Raw genomic sequence first — 18039 nt, forward strand, 5'->3', positions numbered from 1 at the left:
GAAGAACCTCTACAGCAGAGAGGAGAGTGTAGTTTTGATTTTGAGGTGAACGGTCCCTTTAAGTTCAACAACTATTCCATCATAACTAAATTAAAAATAAAAAAACAAGGCAAGTGTATGTTAAAGATTTTAGTGCATCACCACAGTCTCAGTGAAACAAAGACAATATTTCAAGTTGCCAAAGTGAACCTGTATTTAAAGAAAAAAAATGCGTGTTGAAATGTGTGCGCATGATCTGTACCAGCACTTTGTATTAAAACTGTTTAAAAAAACAAAAACAAGTTAATCCAAAGGATGCATCCAACTTGGACACATGTTATCACCAAGCACAGAGAACACACCAACATACATTAAATAGTTGTATATAAAAATAAAACTTCAAGATAAAAAAGGTAAAATGCTTTTGAACAGAAGTATGAACAAGGCATATGTACACTCAGCCTGAAAAGCACACCAGTTAATCACAAACTACAGTCAGGAAACTCGAATAGAAGAATATTAACACGGCTGCTGGGTAACATTTACACTGACGCTCAAACGACTACTGGCTGATGTTATGTGCTACGGTGGCGTTCAAGGAGCTGCGGCCGTTCACGGGCTCCACCTCTTTGCTCTCGAAGCTCGCGTCTTGCCTGGGGTTACTGGCAGAGGCAACGCTGGCTGAACTGAAGGCACTGGGGTTGTATTCGTAGTGGCTGATGCCAGGAGGCATGGACCAGCCAGGAGCCTGAGGCGGGCCGGGGGACCACGAGGGGTATCCAGCAGCAGAGCCCATAGCTGCCACATAGAAGGCTGGGTTCTGTGGAGCCGTCTTCTTGAAGGCTGTCTCCATAATGTGCTGGTTGTAATACTCCTTGAGCTGGGGCCGGGCTTCTCCTTGATACTGAGACAAATGATAGCAATCCAAATTAGTATCCAATTAAGTAAAATGTCTCCTATATCACAGTATCTCTGTGGTCATGTTTCGTCTCTCCTTTAAGGCCATAACTGCACTGTGGTTAAGCCTCCATTACAGACGTATTGTTGTATGTCCGAGCTGCTGTTTCTCTGTCATCACTTAACAGGAAAGCTGGGCAGGACAATGATGAGTTCGAATTCTGCTAAATTTGTGTTATACACTGGGAGATACTCACACACGGGATATGTGACGGGACGTTAAAGACGGTTCCGCGGACCTGACTGTCTTTATTGGTGGTGTAGCGCTCAGACACCCAGCTCGTGTCTTTCTGGTGCCTCCTCAGCTTCATCCTTCGGTTCTGAAACCAAGTCTTAACCTTCAAAGTGAGGAAATGCAATTGATCAGAAAGCGTGCGGGACATTTTATTTTGCGGTGCATATTATTCGACGACATTCTTAAATCTCTTACCTGTTTGTAGGTCAGCCCGGTCAGTTCTGCCAGGTTCTTCATTTCAGCTGGGGGGAGGTACCTCTGCACACTGAAGCGCTGGACAAGAACATTCATCTGAGTCTCTGAGAAGGCTGCTCGGGCCTTTGCTTTAGTCACAGAGGTAGTGCTTGGCTTCTTTGGGGCAGTTAAGGGCACGTGAAGGGAGGCGACGTCGTTGGCGCTCTCGTTCCCTGTGATCACAAAGGTCCCCGGCTCCTCCATGAGAGAGCTAGAAAAGTCCTCACTGCCATCAGGGCTCCTGCTGCTTGCCTCCTCGTCAAGATCCTTTTTCACCCAGGTAGCTGGGTCTGCCTGGGGGAGACTTCCCTCTCTGCTGCTGCCAGAACTCCATGAATCTAAGAGAGGAGGAATAAACCATGAGCTCAGGTCTACAGGACCACAAACCTCAGGTATCACTCACACTGTTCTGAAGCACAGACAGGCACTTCTACAGCACATTTAAATTGTTAACAGAAAACCAACGCATAAATAGTGCCTAAATGAACCTCACTGTTTACAATATAGTTAATCCCGTTCTATACAGTGCGTTTCTTAACGGTATTCTCAAATTCTGTCGCGAGATGTCGCCATTTGGATTTTATTACCAGCACGACTAACAAAAAAAAGAATCGGTGGCGGGATATTTAGAAAACCATAAAGAGAAAGATGGATCAGAATTTGATTTCGTGGGCAACTTTGGAAGAAGAAATCTTCATCTTTAGCAACCGACAAAGAGATGTGAGCACTAACACAAATGCTTACACAGACTTTGTGTATTTAATATTGCTACCGTCTTCGTTTGCTAAAATTAGCTTCTCTGGAGAACGCTAGCTTACACGTCGGAACTACGAACCTGGCGAGATGTACGCTTCCGAGTCACTGGTTGAATCGCTCCCAGCCCGTTTGGTCTCATGTGCCCGTGGGTCGTAGGCAGCCCGGTGTGGTGCGGCCAAGAGCAGACGGCCCGTCTGTGTGTCACCGAGGTAGACAACCCCGGAGCCCTGGTAGAGACAATGGCCGTCCACGGCGTGCTGCTCCGGACTGCGAGGCGGGGACTCCTCCCGGGTCCTGGCAGTGGTGGTGAAGTAGGCCTGTGTCACCCCGGCGTTGTTGTTGCTCAAGTCTGTGACTCCAGCCTCTCCCCAGCTGGGCAGGTTTCCGAGGTTCTGTTCGGTCCCGGGCTGGTACATGAGGCTGTAGGCGTAGGCATGGTAAGAAGGGTTGTAGTTGTAACTTATATGCGACTTCCAGTCTGCCATTCCCCTGGCAGGTTTGTGTGTTGCGATATAAATGTAAAAAACGCTAAAAAAAATCTCAAATACCGGTTGATTAAAATCCAGCAGGACAATTCCTTAAAACCTACAAGGCAAATAAGAATGAGTATGCCGGATTTTAATCAGTGTAGGAATGTGCATAACACATCAGCCACACGAAGTAAAAAGCCAGGACCCGACCTGCCCAAGTAAAACCAGCGGGGCCAATTGACTTTCAAAAATTGCGCGCATCCTCTCAGAGGCTGTTTATAAAGACGTGTATGGGTGTGGGCTGGGATGTGGGTGGGTGATTGGGTGGCAGCAGTGCCCGTTCATTGGCCTCTGAGCTTTTAAATTTTATTTTTCAGGTTTTGAGACAAAGACAGATGGAGTTAGAAGAGTTATGTCAACCATTTTCGAATTATTTCACTTTTTAACACAATCAATAAGCACTACTTTTATTAAAAATGTTTGAATTTTAAGAAAATGTCCACAATATCTAGATTTTCTTTTGGATAGTGGTGCCTCAGTACCACTAAACAGATTAAGTATAATGTCACACTGTGTTAGATAAGACTTTTAATGGACTGTGGTTTTGTCAAAACTTATAAATAACTGATCAGTTACCTCCATTGTCGCCAAACTGCATCACATTCTCTGCGTGATAGCTGGTGGGCATTTCATTAAATTTAATTTTGTTTGGCAATATCAGTGTGCACTACTCAAGCAGAATATCAGATTGCTTGGTAAACAGGACCTGACAACCCGTTTCTGCCTTTGAATTAAAGTTTAAAAATAATTATTCATCAGTATGTAAGAAATTGCAGTGAGTTTTAATGAAAGAAAAAGGAAATAAAACTCCCAGTAGACATATACTCGAGGTACAGAGAAATTACAAAACACATAAACCACCTGTATGTCCTTAGATTAACTGGAACCTCTTGTTAATCATGCTGTCTCTGTAGTAAATAAACAAAACATATAATGTGGTGATTACCTTGTGCCAAAATCCTCTTGAATGTGCAGTCCTCATCCTGCATTTGCAGTCAAGAGATTTGTCTCTTAATGAGGCTTTCGAGGCTCAGATAATTACCACTGTTGGTGTTTTAGGAGCACACCTTCAGCTATCAGAAGCTTTCATTTCCACAATTTGGGCAGCAACTTACTGCTAGTACAGTTCAGGCATACATGATGTGTGAAGGGTTTTTGTGCACCGTTAAACCACCCTACAATATCAGCTTCTGCCACTTACAAACACAATTTAGTGACTTACCCAAACATAGATGTTAAATAAAGTTGTAAATGAATAATTTTAACATGCTGCCTTGTCAGCATGTAAGCTCCCAGTGCTTCTGTGCTTCTCGAGTCCCCTAATGGCCTGGTTAATTATATTTTCATGAGCTTGCGTCCCAGATCAATAGGCTAAATATAGTATCTGGGTCTCAAGCATGAATAGTTTATGAATCACTGAAACTTCTTAGTCAGCGTTATTGTTGATGATTGAGGATCATTATGACACATTTAAATCTAAGTCAGTGGACCCACTTGCTAAGATGCGTTCAACAAAAAAGTGCTGTGCGGGAGGAGAGATGTGTCTCATCTCAAATATGATTTAAAACATATTTAAGTGTTTAGTTCTGCATGTCCAGAGTTCAAAGACAGACTAGACAGCCCCACATCTCAACACGCGTCCATCCTGTGCAATGGGGTTGAGCCATGTTGACGCAAACTTTGCCCCCATTCACAGTTCTTTTCACAAAGATGAATTAGATTAGCCCCCACGTTACCATCTGAGTGATTGTTTGTGTTCCCTGTGTTTGGCTGTGTTGACGTGGTAATCAGTCAGTTAGTAGTGAAATGATGTGACAACAGTGAGCGTAATGTGCACATTAGCATTTCTACTGATGTCTGCCTGGACAGGGTGTGTTTGTCTGATCTGCTGTGTGTCAGGAGGGGGGTTGATGGTGTAGGTGTGTATAGGGAGTGGGTGATCAGGTATGTCATGCATTAGCATTGGTATGTGCACAGGTTGGCCTTTGATGACTCGGCATGTTGCTCTGTATTTTGTGTACTGGCACTTCTGCTGTGAGGAACAAAAGTGTACAAGCTTCACCATACATACATTTGAACATCATTTTAAATCAGTTATGGTTATTTTTCATCTTTTGTTTTCTTGCTGCATAGACCTGAGACTATTTTCTTAACTTCCTTTAATAAGTCTGACACAAATATACTGATGGAAAGCATTAGTATCCAGTCTAAAACATTATAGCTGAATTAGACCTCTGTTCTCACATGTTTCTTTCTCAAACAATGCAGGACGGACGCAGAGGTTGTTTTCAGTCATGGGTGCTTCGGGCGTGGCATGTGAGACCACCGAGACCGGTGGTCTCACATGCCATGCATGCCACGCCTTTTTGTTGTCTGACAGCTGTGTAGATGGACTCTCCTGTGGTTGGCCTCAGCTTACAACAATAAGTCACTTTTCCTGTAAATAAGTGTTTTGATATAAAAGTCCTGCAACAAAAACTTGACTTAAGTAGAAGTACAAAAGTATTATTTTCTAAAATATCAATAGTAAGAGTACTCATCATATAGAATGGTACTTTTCAGTACAGCATTATCATTGTTCATTTGTGTAAGCATCATTTTAATCTAAGTTATATTCAAATAAAGATGATAATCTACATAGTGGATTCAGGGTGTATATAGAGACTGATGTCGAATTTTGAGAGTTTAAAAAAATGTGCTAACGATATATCAGCAGATATCAAGATTTATATACAAAAAAACATCTGTATATTTCAAATTTGTTTGACTTTTGAGCCTTAACAGTCAATCAACGTGACTCTACTGAACCATCAGGAAGGAGGAACTTTTGCAATTTGTAAATTTCTAATTTACTTATATTAATTTGTTTTATTAGTTTTAGTCAGAACAACCTCAATAACTCCAAACTCACTGTGTGTTTTGTTTTAAAGTAAAATATACCTCAGACAAACTGGAGGGAAAGGTTTACATCACATCGTTGCACCGTGTCCTCCTTTCCGGCTGGAGGCGCTGTTTGTTTTTCTCAGTCTGAGACCACTGATAGCTGCCGGCCCCTTTAACTCGGCTCACATGGTGCTCCTGGCCGGTTCTGCCCCGCGTGCTGGCAGTTGACGCGTTAACGGACCCGACCGAGCTGGAAGCTCGAATCTGTTAGATTCAGTCTGTTAGCTTCATACGTAGCCGACTTTTTAAAAAGTGGAATTTCACGTCAAACTCGGCCGCCAGCGATTTAACCTGCCCACAGAGGTGCTGTTTACATATTTGACAGGTGTAGCACATTTGGGACGCCGTCAGTAACCACATCGCGAAAGGACAACTCGTTTATCTCGCCAAATTTATCAGAAATATTAACGAAGGCGAGTCCTCCGAGCTTTCAGGATGACAGAGGAACTTGAGAAAATTCTCTTGCAGCTAACACAGCCTGACAATGCCGTTATCCAGCAGGTAACGCCACAGATAAGTGCCAGGTTCATGCTAGCAGTAGTTAAATAACTTTGTTCAAGTGAGCTTTGTTGTATTAGGCAGGCGACAAGTTGGGAAACTGACATTAACGGTCGTGGAATTAAACTAGCTAACTTCTGGTTAACGTCCGGTGACCTGACATTATGGTTAGCTAACTGTCAAACAGTTGGTCAAGATGTTTAACATCGCTGCGTTCAGTTAAGTAGCCACAGCTTACTTAATTTTGAAAGGGGACAATCCAGGCTTCAGTTAGTTTTAACGTGTAGTGGTGCCATGTGATTTCTGCAATGATGTCAAGTTGTTTGTGGCAGCCAGCCAACTTTGTGGGATCTCTTTTGTCCCCCTTAAGGCCACGGCCCAGCTTAAACAGGCTTTCAAAGATCCAGCCATTATACCTGCTCTGTGTGCTGTCATGAGTGGCTCCCAAAACCCTCAGGTAAGGTCTCTGTGAGAGTGAGCAGTGACATAATTGTTATCTGATAATTCGTGCTGGGTTTTATCTGCGTGTTTGATCTGTGTAGGCTGTTGTTGAAATGCTTTCCTGATTTTGCCTCATAGGTCCGTCAGTCAGCTGCAGTGATGCTGAGGCTGAGAGTTAAGAAACACTGGAAGAAGATTAACCCCAGTGACAGAGAGAGGTTTGCTCATTACCTTTTTTAGTAAAGAATTTCACACTTTTGTAACACTACATGCAGTTCAGTTCATCTGAAAGTAAGTTTTAATTGCAATGTTTGCCTTCATTCACGTAGCCTGAAGGCAGTGGTGCTGCAGGCCTTCACGCAGGAAGCAGAGTAAGCTGTACAGTTCATACAGTAATTCCTCACTTTGTCTGAAATTACCCATGTGTGAAATGTTGTGTATGACGAGCCTGAACTCTTGTCTGTGTTCTGCAGGCACACAGTTCAGCACTCGCTCTCCCAGCTGTGCGCTGTGATGGTTAAACATGAGACACCAGACCGCTGGCCTGCTCTGCTGCAGCTCCTCAGTCAGTCCACCAAGAGCAGCAACCCTCATGACAGACAGGTACAAGACTCGGGCCTCCTCTAGGAATTTAGATCAGGTTCATGCTAATGTCGAATTGAACTGGATTTTGTTTTTAGTGTTAGTTTAGTTCAGCTTCTGCTTTCCTCACAGGTTGGGCTCTTGCTGCTGAATAAGGTGATGGAGTCCAACCCTGAGCCTTTCAAGCCCCACTACTGCCAGCTGCTGCAGCTGCTTAGTGCTGTACTGCAGGACCACAGCAACCCAACAGCCTTGTACTACTGCATCCTCACCCTCACAGCCATCACTGCTTACACAGGGACAGAAGAGATGGTGAGACGCTGTCACACTCTTTTCAATATGCTGTTGACTTTCAAACTGATAGAGATTTTTATCTGGTGTCATTTTGCTTCCCAACAGAACCAAATGCGTTCACTCATCCCAAGTTTGATTGTTGCTCTGAAATACCTCATCAAGGCAGATCAGGTAAACTGTGACACGCTGAAGGTATTTTTACTGTGTCTAATGCCAGTGAAGTGTATTTCAGGGTGTGGATGAATCAGGCCTGTTAACTGATCAGGTCTGCCTCTGTCTGCGCAGAACCAAGCCAGCGAGGCCATGGAGGTGTTTAATGAGCTCATGGAGAGTGAGGTGTCCATCATTGTCCCTCATGTTGCTGACATTGTCCGCTTCTGCTTGGAGGTGGGAGCTGAACGTCTGGACTTTTGTCTTCTGAACTGACACATAATGTTGTCTGAATGTTTGAGGGGTGATTTGCTCACTGTGAATGTTTGTGTCAGGTGGGCAGTGACACCACACTGAGCGACTCTCTGCGGGTGAAAGCACTCTTTTGCATTGCCTTCCTCATCAAGCTGAAGAGCAAGGTAAAGCTACTGTGAATAAATCAGTCATGTCTTAATTTTAATGGCACAAAGTTAGCAATGGCGGCCTGTTACTGTTCAAGATTCTTTAAAACAAATTCCCCGTGTACTGACCACAAATCATTTCATTTTCCCTGGGTTTTGCTTCCCTTCCTCTGAGAAATTTCTCCATCTGAATTTAGGGGAAAACATTTACAGATAATGATGATCTGTATTGAGTATGCAAATAACGTTCAGCAGTACAGATACGAGTGACGCACCTCGTTAAGCTAAATGTGCATGATGTTACGTTATAAGACTTTAACTGTTTCTCCTCTGCAGACGGTGCTGAAGCAGAAGCTGCTGAGCCCCATCCTGCAGGCCATTTTCCCTGTGCTGGTCGCAGCTCCCCCACCTGGTGAGCAGGACCCAGAGGATGAGGAGGATGACAGCGGAGATGGCACAGAGAACGACAATCCCAAACACTGCGCTGCTCAGGTGCCTCTTTGTGTTGATACACAATATTTATGCTGCAACAGCTTGACTGATTCATTGTGGAGTGGTAAGGAAGATTAAACTTGATGAATTCTCTTTGCTGTGTTTCCAGATCATTGACACCATGGCGCTCCATATGCCCCCAGAGAAACTGTTTCAACAACTGGTAAGTCAGCTGTATGTTGATGTGAGCAATCAGATGCCTTTATGTTAAAGTGAACATGTTATTTCTCAGGTGTTTGCTCAGGTTGTGATGAATCTTTATAGTTTATCATGTAAATAGCCTTGACTCGAAGACAATGTTTTTTAGATGCCCCTCACTCAGGGCTGCCTTGCCAGTGAGAACCCCTATCAGAGGAAGGGGGGTCTCATGTGTCTCGCTGTGCTGGCTGAAGGCTGTGCTGACCACATACGCACCAAGTACGTCCAGCTGACGTGGAAAAACTTTTTTGTACATTTCTCTGAGCACATACTGCATATATGTATATTTTTGTGAGAGGTGTTGTGTCACCAGGACCAGAGTGTATTTCTCTGTGTGTCTGTGTATGTTAGGATGCTGTCGTCTGTGCTGCAGACTGTGTGTCAGAGTCTCTCTGACAGTAACCAGGTGGTGCGCAGCGCCGGCCTTTTTGCTCTGGGGCAGTTCTCTGAGCATTTACAGGTGGGGCAACACACACCATCCTGCACGTTTTATTTTTCTCCGCTTACACTTTAGCACTTTCTGCTTTTATGATTTATTTGAGATGCTGTTTTTTAAAAGCTTCAGCAGTTCAGACAGATGTTCACAGGTCGTATCTCTTCACATCGAATCACTTTGAACTTGCTTGTTCACTTTGTTTTCCATCTTTTCTTCCCAGCCTGAAGTGAGTAAATACTGTTCGGACTTGATGCCTTTGCTGCTGGGTTACCTTTCATCCTTGAACCAAGCCAGGGTCGGCCATGTCACCAAGGCCTTTTACGCCCTCGAGAACTTCATGGAGAACTTAGGTAAGCTGATGAAAAATGTTAAAGTAAAGTACCAGCACCTCATTCCCACCAAGAGGAGTCATAAAAATGTATATGAATTTTCCTGATATTCATTTAAAGAAGCCCAAATTGAACTTGTGAAAAACTACTAATATAGTCATCATTAGTCTGCGTGATGTGATCAAAATGTGTGTCTTATTAGAATTATTTGGTTTTAAAAACGTTCTTTCCTACAGTGTCATTTGTTATTGTCCAGCTTCTGTTATCTGCTTTACTTGCCGCACCTCCTCTTTCTGTTTGACTGAACAGGAGCAGATATTGAGCCCTATTTGCCCACCCTGATGGAGACGATGTTGTCTGCTCTCACCAACACTGAAAACCTCAAGATAAAAGAGCTCGCTGTGTCTGCTATTGGTGCCATCGGTAAGAAGCTGACATTTGTCCAAAGACCTGCACAGGAGCATTGCAGCTTTGCTGGCTTGTTTTGACAGTGCTCAGTTTTCTTCCAATGTCAAACACTAAAAAACACAAAAATATTGTCCAACCTAATAGTGTCACATGGAGCTAAGAGGAAACAGTCTTACGTTTTGGTCAAACAAGACGGCAGGCTGTTTGTGGCTGAAGGGCTGTTAGTCAATAAAACCTTCCAGCCGGCTTGTTGTTGTCAACTTGCGATATCTGTTCCACTATGACGCAAGTGTCCAAAAAGTGCTGATTGAAGCAAAATCAGGCAATTTGAGCCTCATTGTGATTCAATGTCTCATCAGCCAACGCTGCCAAAGAGCTGCTGGTGCCCTACTTCACTCCAGTTATTGAAAGTCTGAAGGGCTTCCTGACCACCACCACAGAGGAAATGAGGTCTCTACAAACTCAGTCGCTGGGTAGGTAAACCTCAGGGTTCTGCAAGGGAGAAGCCGGAAGGTGTGATGTTGGTACTTTTAGAACAAAACAAGTTTTTATCACTCAGCTCTAGTGCCATACAGACAGTGTCATCTCTGTTTTACTCTTTAAGGCAACAAAAAGTGACTCCTACTTATGAACAGGCTCAAAAGCCTAAATGAATGAATGGACGTTGATCATCTTTTGTTGCGTCTGGTAGATACTCTCTCTGTGCTGGCTCGTACAATCGGCAAAGATGTGTTCAGCCCTCTGGCTGCAGAGTGTGTCCAGCTGGGCCTCAACCTCACCGACACCATTGATGACCCGGACTTGAGACGCTGCACGTATGTATGAGGAAAAAACACGTTGGGGTTGATTGACATTAGCTAAGTGGCTGACTTAAAAGAGGGTTGACGACACAGAACTACAAGCTTACGACACTCACAGCAACGCTCAGCATCCAGCTGATAATCCAGCCGATGTGCTCCCACTGAAGAGCTTTTCTGTCTCACACACTCCAGATATCCTCTGTTTTCTGTGACCTTTCCTTGACGTCTGTCTGTGCTTCCCTCTGACAGGTACAGTCTGTACTCTGCTGTATCCACAGTGAGCCCAGACTGCCTGACTCCTCACCTCACGTCCATCACAACAGTCATGCTGCTCGCACTCAAGTCCAATGAAGGCATTACGGTACAAAGCACACAGACATCACTGGAACCCTACAGGCTGTTCAGAATCTGAATCAAAATACAGCTTCCCACCTCTCACCCTCCTCTCTCCTCTCCACAGGCACACATTGAGGAGGACAAGACCTTCGTCCTGCTGGATGAAGATGACGATGACGACAGCAACGAAGAAGATAAAGATGTGGATGACTTTCTGGAAGACGAGACTGAGACAGACGTCCATGATGTTGCAGGGTAGGGCTCACACGCATGCACACACACACACACACACACACACTAACCCTGCCGACCAAAAGAGCTGCGTGTGATACGACGTCTGTCTGACTCTCAGGTTCAGCGTGGAAAACGCCTACATCGATGAGAAGGAGGATGCCTGCGATGCCCTGGGAGAGATTGCCCTCAGCACCGGGTAACACATGACAGATATTTACATTTCATGACGGGTCTGCTGTTTCTCCTTCAGTCTGACTCTACTTTATTTTAGCCATCAGTCAGGAGAGTAATTTGTCTGCAGTTTTGTCCCAAACAGTAAATTTGTAGGTGGAAATGATGAATGGTTTATTTCCAGTCTACTTTTGCGAGATGTTGCTGTGTGTTTGACCTTGTCTTGCTGTGGTTTCAGTGCTGCCTTCCAGCCCTTCGTGGAGTCCTGCTTCCAGCAGGTTTATGAAATGAGAGATGTAAGTCGCTCTGGCTGTTCATCCCTCTCTGTCTAAAGCAGCGTTTCCACCAGACAGTCGGCTTCAGTTTGCTTTGTCACACATTTTTTGTGTTCCCACATCGAAAGCTGTTGAAGGTACCAACAAAAGTTCTCCTTTTCATCCTGTTTCATCTTTGCCCCTCTGTTGAGGTTTGCTGTTCTACTGTGTAATAAACCGAACTGAGCTGACTGATGGAAACTCGGCTTAATGAACTTCGTGTGTGAATGTGTTGGGGTAGGTGTTTACTCTGTCCAACACGAGCTGTCGTGCTGTAACTCGATGCTTTGTTTTATCGTCCCTGCGACTTTAGTTTCCTCATGAGGACATCCGCAGGGCAGCGTTCGGGGCCATGGGTCAGTTTTGTCGAGCTCAGCACCAAGTGTGGAAGGAGAATCCTACTGAGGCCAACCACCAGGGTAAAGCCTCAACACTGCACTTAATGCTGCGTTTTTAGCAAACACACCAACAGCCAGCGCTGCTCTCTGCTGCAGTGGGAATTCTTAATGAACAGCATCAAAGGAGAAAAGTTGGCTCTAAGCAGACATACACTGTAAGATGATTAAGTAAGGTAGTCTGAAGTTTATTCCTCCTCACTGCCGTACATCATGAATCTGTTCTGCAGCCCTGCTCAAGCTGCTCGATGTGGTGCTTCCCTGCTTTGTGGAAACTGTGCGAACCGAGCAGGAGCGCCAGGTTGTGATGAGCATCCTGGAAACCATGAACGGTGTCATCAACTCCTGCAAGGAGGAGGTTTTCAAAAACCCTTCACGCCTTCAGGAGATCAGCCATGTCATCCGTGATGTGCTCAAGAGAAAGGTGAGAAAAGGGGAGGCCCACAGGGACGGGGGAGGGGCGTCACGGTAGAAGTTGTGCCGCTAACCGTCTGCCATCATGTTTCCTTCTCTGTGCGTTCAGACTGCTTGTCAGGACGGTGGTGATGAAGCTGATGATGAAGACCAACAGGTTGGCTGTCCTCTCGCTGCATGTCAGAGTCACAGTCACCAACATTAAGTCTGCACATACACAAGTGGTCTGTTGTTGAGTGTTGGCCTTTCATAGCTTTGCATACGCAGATGAATATGAAATGGACTTATGGTCACACAGCGTGTTGAATCATTCATATGAAGGTGACTGAATAGACACAGCACTGTTCATACGAGGGAATCAGAGACGGTTTCTCTAACTCACCCGCATTTCTGTGTCCACATCACAGTCCGTTTACTCGGTGTGCTTTGTGTTTCAGGCCGAGTTTGACGCCATGCTCCAGGAGTTCGCCGGGGAGGGAATCCCCCTGCTGGCCTCCTCTGTACCTGCAGACAAGTTTGCCCCTTTCCTCAACGACCTGCTGCCTCTCATCATGAGCAAAGCTGTGAGTCTGGTCCAGCAGCAGTCTGTTCGCTCAGGCACTTTTCCCTGCCCTCTAACTCCTGAAACTTAGCAAACTTAACGGTTACTTTCTTTGTCCCTGAAAAGAAATCTTCGTGCACAGTGGCAGATCGCTCCTTCTCTGTGGGGACGATCGGAGAAATCCTGCAGGCGCTTGTGAGCGCGCCTGGCGGCCGGGGAGTGGCAGGCCGACTGTCCAATCGTTTGCTCCCCGTGCTGGTAGCCGGCGTGAGGGACGGTGATCCTGAAGTTCGCAACAACAGCGTGTTCGGACTGGGATGTCTGGCCCAAGCAGCTGGACCCATCGTCGTATCGTATCCTTCGTCTGTCTGTGTGTGTGTTTCTGTGAGCGTGCGTGTGTGTGTAGCGTTTTAAAGGGTAGTTTAGAACATAAACGTTGCGTCCGGCTGCTCCTTAGTGAGGTGTGTCCCAGAGACTACCCCATGATGCTGTCTGTGTTCTCCAACCTGCTGTCCAAAGAGTCGGACCTGCGGGTGATCGACAACCTGTGTGCTGCCCTCTGCAGGATGATCATGAGCAACGTGGATGCTGTCCCTCTGGAGCAGGTACACGTCGAGCTTTACAACGACTGAACTGTACTGCTCGCAGGACACGTTCACAAACACAAAACTGAGTGGAAAGCAGTTCAGTCAGATCATACGTTATGCTGTCCGACAGGTCGTTCCTGCTTTGGTGGCTCGTCTTCCCCTCAAAGAGGACATGGAGGAGAACAAGACGGTGTTCAGCTGCCTGGCTATGCTCTACACAAACAGTCCTGCTCTGGTACGGTACAAACAGCTGCTCTTACACTCACATCTTCTCATTAGCTTTGTGCCGCTAAAGCCGAAGGCTACCTGATGGGCAGATGTCAGGATATTATTGGCTCAAAGTGATGGAGGCTCAAGCTCATGTAAGTTTACATGAGGAAAACATGGGATTTTGATATAAGAATACAAAGAAATGTATTTTATGTTTTCAAATAGGTGCACTGTGTGATCACCAATGTGATCTGAAAGGTTCATTTCAGCTCGACCTTAACACAAAGATGAGTAATCCTGCTTTACTGATCCCGTCATATGATTTGTATGGATCACCACAGACCAGTCTGTCAGTCTTTTATTGTATTTTGTTATGTTGCGTACAGCATTACTATAGAACATGTTATGCATATACAAAGCAAAAGACAAACTTCAGCAATTTGACCAACATGATGCACAAAGCTGAGCATTTGATTCAGAAGTCAGTTGGGCCAACATCATGTTTACGACAGTCCTGACAGTTTTTCTCAGACGCTGTGTGAACCTGGACAGCAGCATTAAACCTCATTACTGCCTTTTCTGAATCCTCTTTCGTCCTCTCAGGTGGTGAAGCTAATGAAGCCGATCGTCGCTGCTTCCAGTCACGTCATCGGAAACAATGACGTTGATAAAGGTGAAGGTTTCTTTGTAACAGCAAGTCTTTCAGTGGTCTTTCTGTGAACCCGAACTCTTTAGTTTTAAACCCTTCAGTGCTTCACAGAGGAAACCTGCATGGCCGCCACACTCTGTCCCTGCTCTCTCCGTCTGCCTTCAGTGTTTTCCTGTCCTCCCTCCACAGAGACGCAGAACACGTCCGTCATGCTGATGAAGCAGTTCGCCCAGCACCACTCTGCCGACTTCCAGGCAGCTGTGACCTCACTTCCTGGAGAGCAGCAGGCCAATCTCAGCGCGGCCATCTCTGCCTCGTAGCCACCCCACACACACATCCTTCCACTCTTGTGTGAACACCAGCCACAGCAAAGAATTTTTATACTGAAGGTGGAAAGTGGGACAGTTGTTTGGGACATTTCCCCCAAAATACAGCACTAACTCCAGCAGTTATTAACTTTTAATTTATTTGCTTGCATGCTGTGTTGAAGTTTTATTATTTTAGGTGTTACCATCCTGTGTTGTTCCCGTTGTGTTGAGTTTCCTGTCATTCCTGTTAATTGCTGCTGTCCCCCTTTTTGCCTCCCTTTGGACTGACTTCTGGCTCTGCTGTGTGAGTGTGCAGCAGTGAATTGTATGAAATGTTTCCCACCTCCCAGCGCGGGTCAGTGGGCCGTTCTGAAGTTCTGGTCCCTGTGCGTTTCTCTTCCGTGGCTGCCTCGGTCTGAGGTTTATCTGCTGCTTCCAGCCTGGTGTTTGTGATAGGCTGAGTGTTGTGTGAAACGCTGCAGTGTGAACCCCTGGAGCTCACCGACAGACTGGAAACGCTGAGCTAATCACCGCACTCAGCTGTTACGTATGAAAACAGCTCATTGTGTTAGCGCTTACAGCAGCTCAGCCCGACTCTGACCTGAAGCAGTCAGTCAGTCTGTTCAACTCCTCCACTGTACCTTACAACACAACTGACAAAGTGCAAGAGATTATTATCATTATTGTTTCTATAATTTTTTTTTCCCAACTGAACCAGAAACTTAACACATTTCTACTAAGCTGCAGTGTGCATTTAAAATGTCAAGCCATTCACTGTAGAAACTGATGAATCCTCTAAATAAATGCAAACTTGCATCTTGGAATCAGAATGGAGTTCATATCTGTGCTTTGCGGTGGACTCGTGTTGCTCCTCAGATCTCGCGCTGTCTCTGGGCCTCAGTGACATCAGGCTGCTGGTTCTCCAAGGCCATCGTCATGTGCACCGGCGTCAGTCCGTCCTCCCCTGACAGACAGACAGGCAGACAGACAGAAAACTCGGTGAGCTAACGATGAGGAGGGCAGGAGCAGCTATGGAAACAGGATCCTCTCAGCTCTGTGATTGTTGTTGTTTTTGTTGCATGCAGGTAAATCTGAATCTGACCCTCAGAGCTGCCCAACAGCAACTTTAAGTTACTTTAAAAAGTGTAAAATCTCAAGGTTTAAAACACTGGACTCATAGAAACTGATTCCAGACCTGTAGACGTGTGTTTCCAGGGCAGGATGTCCACCCCTGTGCGGCAGAAGGAGCGGTCGGTGTGGGCCTCGGTGCTGTACAGGACCTCCTGCAGCTGTTTGTCTCCAGGCTTCTGAGCTTTCACTCTCACCTGCAAGAGGAAACAGTTTACTCGTCCGCCTCAGGGGCCGAAATGGACGCAGAGGTTTTGTCCCCTCTTACCTCCAGGATGGTGATCTCTTTCTCCTTCAGCTTCCCCGCTTTGTTTTTAACCTGCGTCTTCTTGGTGTCGACCCACACCACCCTCTCCTTCACCTCTGACCTGGACGCACGCACACACACACACACACACACATATGTTGGTAAATCTGCAGGAGATTTCTGATTCTGATTTTCAGCCTCTGTGCGGAGAGCAGACTCACTCTTGGATGCCCAGGTCGGCCAGTGTTGTGTCCAGGAAGGGGAAGGGTTGGTGCGCCGGGTCGGGCTCCACCTGGACGGGCAGTGTCACCGACATGGGCAACTCCCACTCCAGCTCCACCCGCACCATCTTGCCACATGGCCCGCGGGAGTCCCCGTCTGCTGGGTCGTCTGGCCCCCCGTTGGCCTGCTCCACACGGGCGTCTCCCTCCTCCACTGAGCTTTTTATGTCGTCCGCTGCCAGCTTGACTTTGTGATCAGTATCTCAATAAAGAAAGTGATGGATCCCTGGCCCTGGCGTGCCTTATCTCCGTGAGTGATGCCTTTTGTCTCCAGCGGGTGCTGCTGCAGATGCTGGCCGGTCTGCCTTCCTCCTCCTCAGGGCCGATGATTCAGAGCTGCTCCGCTGATGTGGAAAGCGTGAGTGTGTCTAATGCGTGCAGACCTGTGCTCTGCGCTCCTGGCTGATATAAGCAGCTGGTGTGAGTGTGTGTTATGTATCATCCAGGTGTGAGCTTCATTAGACTGTCAGGAGGGAGATGGACGAATGGTGAGAGAAATAACTGAGAACTGAAGGCTTTCTGACTTCTAACCGATAGATTTAAAATGCATAAATCTGATGAGACAACAACATGCCAAGAGGCCACTTCAGGTTCAGCGTGGACATCAGATTTATGATGGTGTGTAATGAGATGATCCACACCTCCTCTTCCCATTTGTCTCCCTCCTGCGCTTCCTCTGACAGTGAAGGTGAACAGGAGGTTGATGTATGGGCCGTTCGCAGCACGGCGCCACGTATTCACCTTTTGAAAAACGTGAGTGTCGTCCTGTACGGTCTCGGCGAAGCCTCTCGTACGGATACCAGCCTTAGGTCAGCAGCACTGCGGAGGGATACGGATGATGCAGAGGCCTCAGACTGTATTGGTGGAGCTCAGGTTGCCTTTTCTGCTCATTTAAGTGGCTGTAATATATTTACTTTATATTAACATGGGGTCATGTGACTGCTTGGATGTGATATCTGGTGATGCTGACAGGCTGATCAGTTTCAGACACTCACATTTTTTTTGGATCAAAACATTGCATGGCAGTGGAAAAGAACATTTCCTTGCACAACACCGCGACCTGAATGTATCACAAGTGGCCTCCACAAAGTGATCGTTCTTGTATGTGGATGTGAAGTTCTTTTCTGAGTGCAGCGCTGAGCTCGGCGCAGGCCTCTCGGTCACAGCGAGGTGCCACATTGGCGCAGTGTGACTCTTTCGCACAGCAGACCTCAGTGCGTTTAACCAACACACACTTTAATTGTGCGGAGTTACTGAGGCGTGACGTCCGACGGGAGTTTCCTGCCAGCGAGGCACAACACGGCTGGGAGGGGCTGACGTGCTTTCAGGGTATGTTTCACTCATTTTCTCTTTCTGCACCACAAGCTCCACTCAGAATGTTTAAAACGAACAGCTGGATTATTTTCTCTGATGCTTTTCACACCACAATAACAACAAGCTTCACGTTTAATTATCAGTGCTGGTAAAAGAAAACAACAACAAAGCTCACTTACAGACTAAACAAGTGTTAAATGATGTCCAAAAACCTAAGTTCTATTCTCACAAATAACTACAGAAATAC

At 46.1% G+C, this 18039-nt stretch overlaps 3 protein-coding genes across 6 annotated transcripts; 1 reads left to right on the forward strand and 2 right to left on the reverse strand.

Moving 5' to 3' along the window:
* Positions 1-114: 114 nt before the first annotated feature.
* Positions 115-2895, reverse strand: nanog (nanog homeobox). 2 transcript variants are annotated; one of them, XM_046370724.1, is made up of 5 exons: positions 2710-2895; positions 2241-2581; positions 1367-1743; positions 1134-1274; positions 115-883 (listed from the first exon to the last, which is right to left on the reverse strand). In XM_046370724.1, exons 2-5 carry the CDS (start codon positions 2575-2577, stop codon positions 542-544), a joined length of 1197 nt encoding a protein of 398 aa, XP_046226680.1. In that variant the 5' UTR covers positions 2578-2581; positions 2710-2895; the 3' UTR covers positions 115-541. The 2 variants fall into 2 exon arrangements, with proteins under 2 accessions (XP_046226680.1, XP_046226679.1); XM_046370723.1 differs by having other exon boundaries at positions 2241-2895.
* On the forward strand, positions 1981-15652 carry ipo4 (importin 4). 2 transcript variants are annotated; one of them, XM_046370719.1, is made up of 30 exons: positions 1981-2125; positions 6503-6589; positions 6712-6791; positions 6903-6944; positions 7047-7176; positions 7288-7467; positions 7555-7620; positions 7735-7836; positions 7935-8018; positions 8337-8492; positions 8602-8655; positions 8800-8909; positions 9042-9150; positions 9347-9476; positions 9765-9878; positions 10223-10336; positions 10555-10678; positions 10913-11024; positions 11124-11254; positions 11352-11429; positions 11643-11700; positions 12032-12137; positions 12344-12537; positions 12637-12684; positions 12965-13090; positions 13195-13421; positions 13541-13673; positions 13786-13890; positions 14469-14538; positions 14704-15652. In XM_046370719.1, exons 1-30 carry the CDS (start codon positions 2054-2056, stop codon positions 14832-14834), a joined length of 3273 nt encoding a protein of 1090 aa, XP_046226675.1. In that variant the 5' UTR covers positions 1981-2053; the 3' UTR covers positions 14835-15652. The 2 variants fall into 2 exon arrangements, with proteins under 2 accessions (XP_046226675.1, XP_046226676.1); XM_046370720.1 differs by lacking the exon at positions 1981-2125 and adding an exon at positions 5754-6135.
* Positions 15456-17426, reverse strand: si:ch211-196f5.2 (uncharacterized protein LOC556372 homolog). 2 transcript variants are annotated; one of them, XM_046370730.1, is made up of 5 exons: positions 17120-17426; positions 16419-16941; positions 16219-16318; positions 16018-16147; positions 15456-15786 (listed from the first exon to the last, which is right to left on the reverse strand). In XM_046370730.1, the coding sequence occupies exons 2-5, from the start codon at positions 16544-16546 to the stop codon at positions 15695-15697; spliced, it is 450 nt and encodes a 149-aa protein (XP_046226686.1). In that variant the 5' UTR covers positions 16547-16941; positions 17120-17426; the 3' UTR covers positions 15456-15694. The 2 variants fall into 2 exon arrangements, with proteins under 2 accessions (XP_046226686.1, XP_046226687.1); XM_046370731.1 differs by lacking the exon at positions 17120-17426 and having other exon boundaries at positions 16419-16984.
* Positions 17427-18039: the final 613 nt, after the last annotated feature.

Source organism: Scatophagus argus, chromosome 18, assembly GCF_020382885.2.
Source record: "Scatophagus argus isolate fScaArg1 chromosome 18, fScaArg1.pri, whole genome shotgun sequence".
NCBI lineage: Eukaryota > Metazoa > Chordata > Actinopteri > Scatophagidae > Scatophagus > Scatophagus argus.

Bases quoted from the DNA above. Each gene is read 5' to 3' on its own strand.
- ipo4 (XM_046370719.1), top strand. From the start codon at position 2,054: ATGGATCAGAATTTGATTTCGTGGGCAACTTTGGAAGAAGAAATCTTC. The intron at 12,538-12,636 runs GTGAGAAAAGGG...CTGTGCGTTCAG, and splicing joins GTGATGTGCTCAAGAGAAAG to ACTGCTTGTCAGGACGGTGG. The intron at 13,891-14,468 runs GTACGGTACAAA...TCGTCCTCTCAG, and splicing joins ACACAAACAGTCCTGCTCTG to GTGGTGAAGCTAATGAAGCC.
- nanog (XM_046370723.1), bottom strand. From the start codon at position 2,646: ATGGCAGACTGGAAGTCGCATATAAGTTACAACTACAACCCTTCTTAC. The intron at 1,744-2,240 runs GTTCGTAGTTCC...CTCCTCTCTTAG, and splicing joins GGAAGCGTACATCTCGCCAG to ATTCATGGAGTTCTGGCAGC. The intron at 884-1,133 runs GTGAGTATCTCC...CATTTGTCTCAG, and splicing joins TCCCGTCACATATCCCGTGT to TATCAAGGAGAAGCCCGGCC.
- si:ch211-196f5.2 (XM_046370730.1), bottom strand. From the start codon at position 16,546: ATGGTGCGGGTGGAGCTGGAGTGGGAGTTGCCCATGTCGGTGACACTG. The intron at 16,148-16,218 runs GTAAGAGGGGAC...TTCCTCTTGCAG, and splicing joins AAGAGATCACCATCCTGGAG to GTGAGAGTGAAAGCTCAGAA. The intron at 15,787-16,017 runs GTCTGGAATCAG...TCTGTCTGTCAG, and splicing joins CTGGAAACACACGTCTACAG to GGGAGGACGGACTGACGCCG.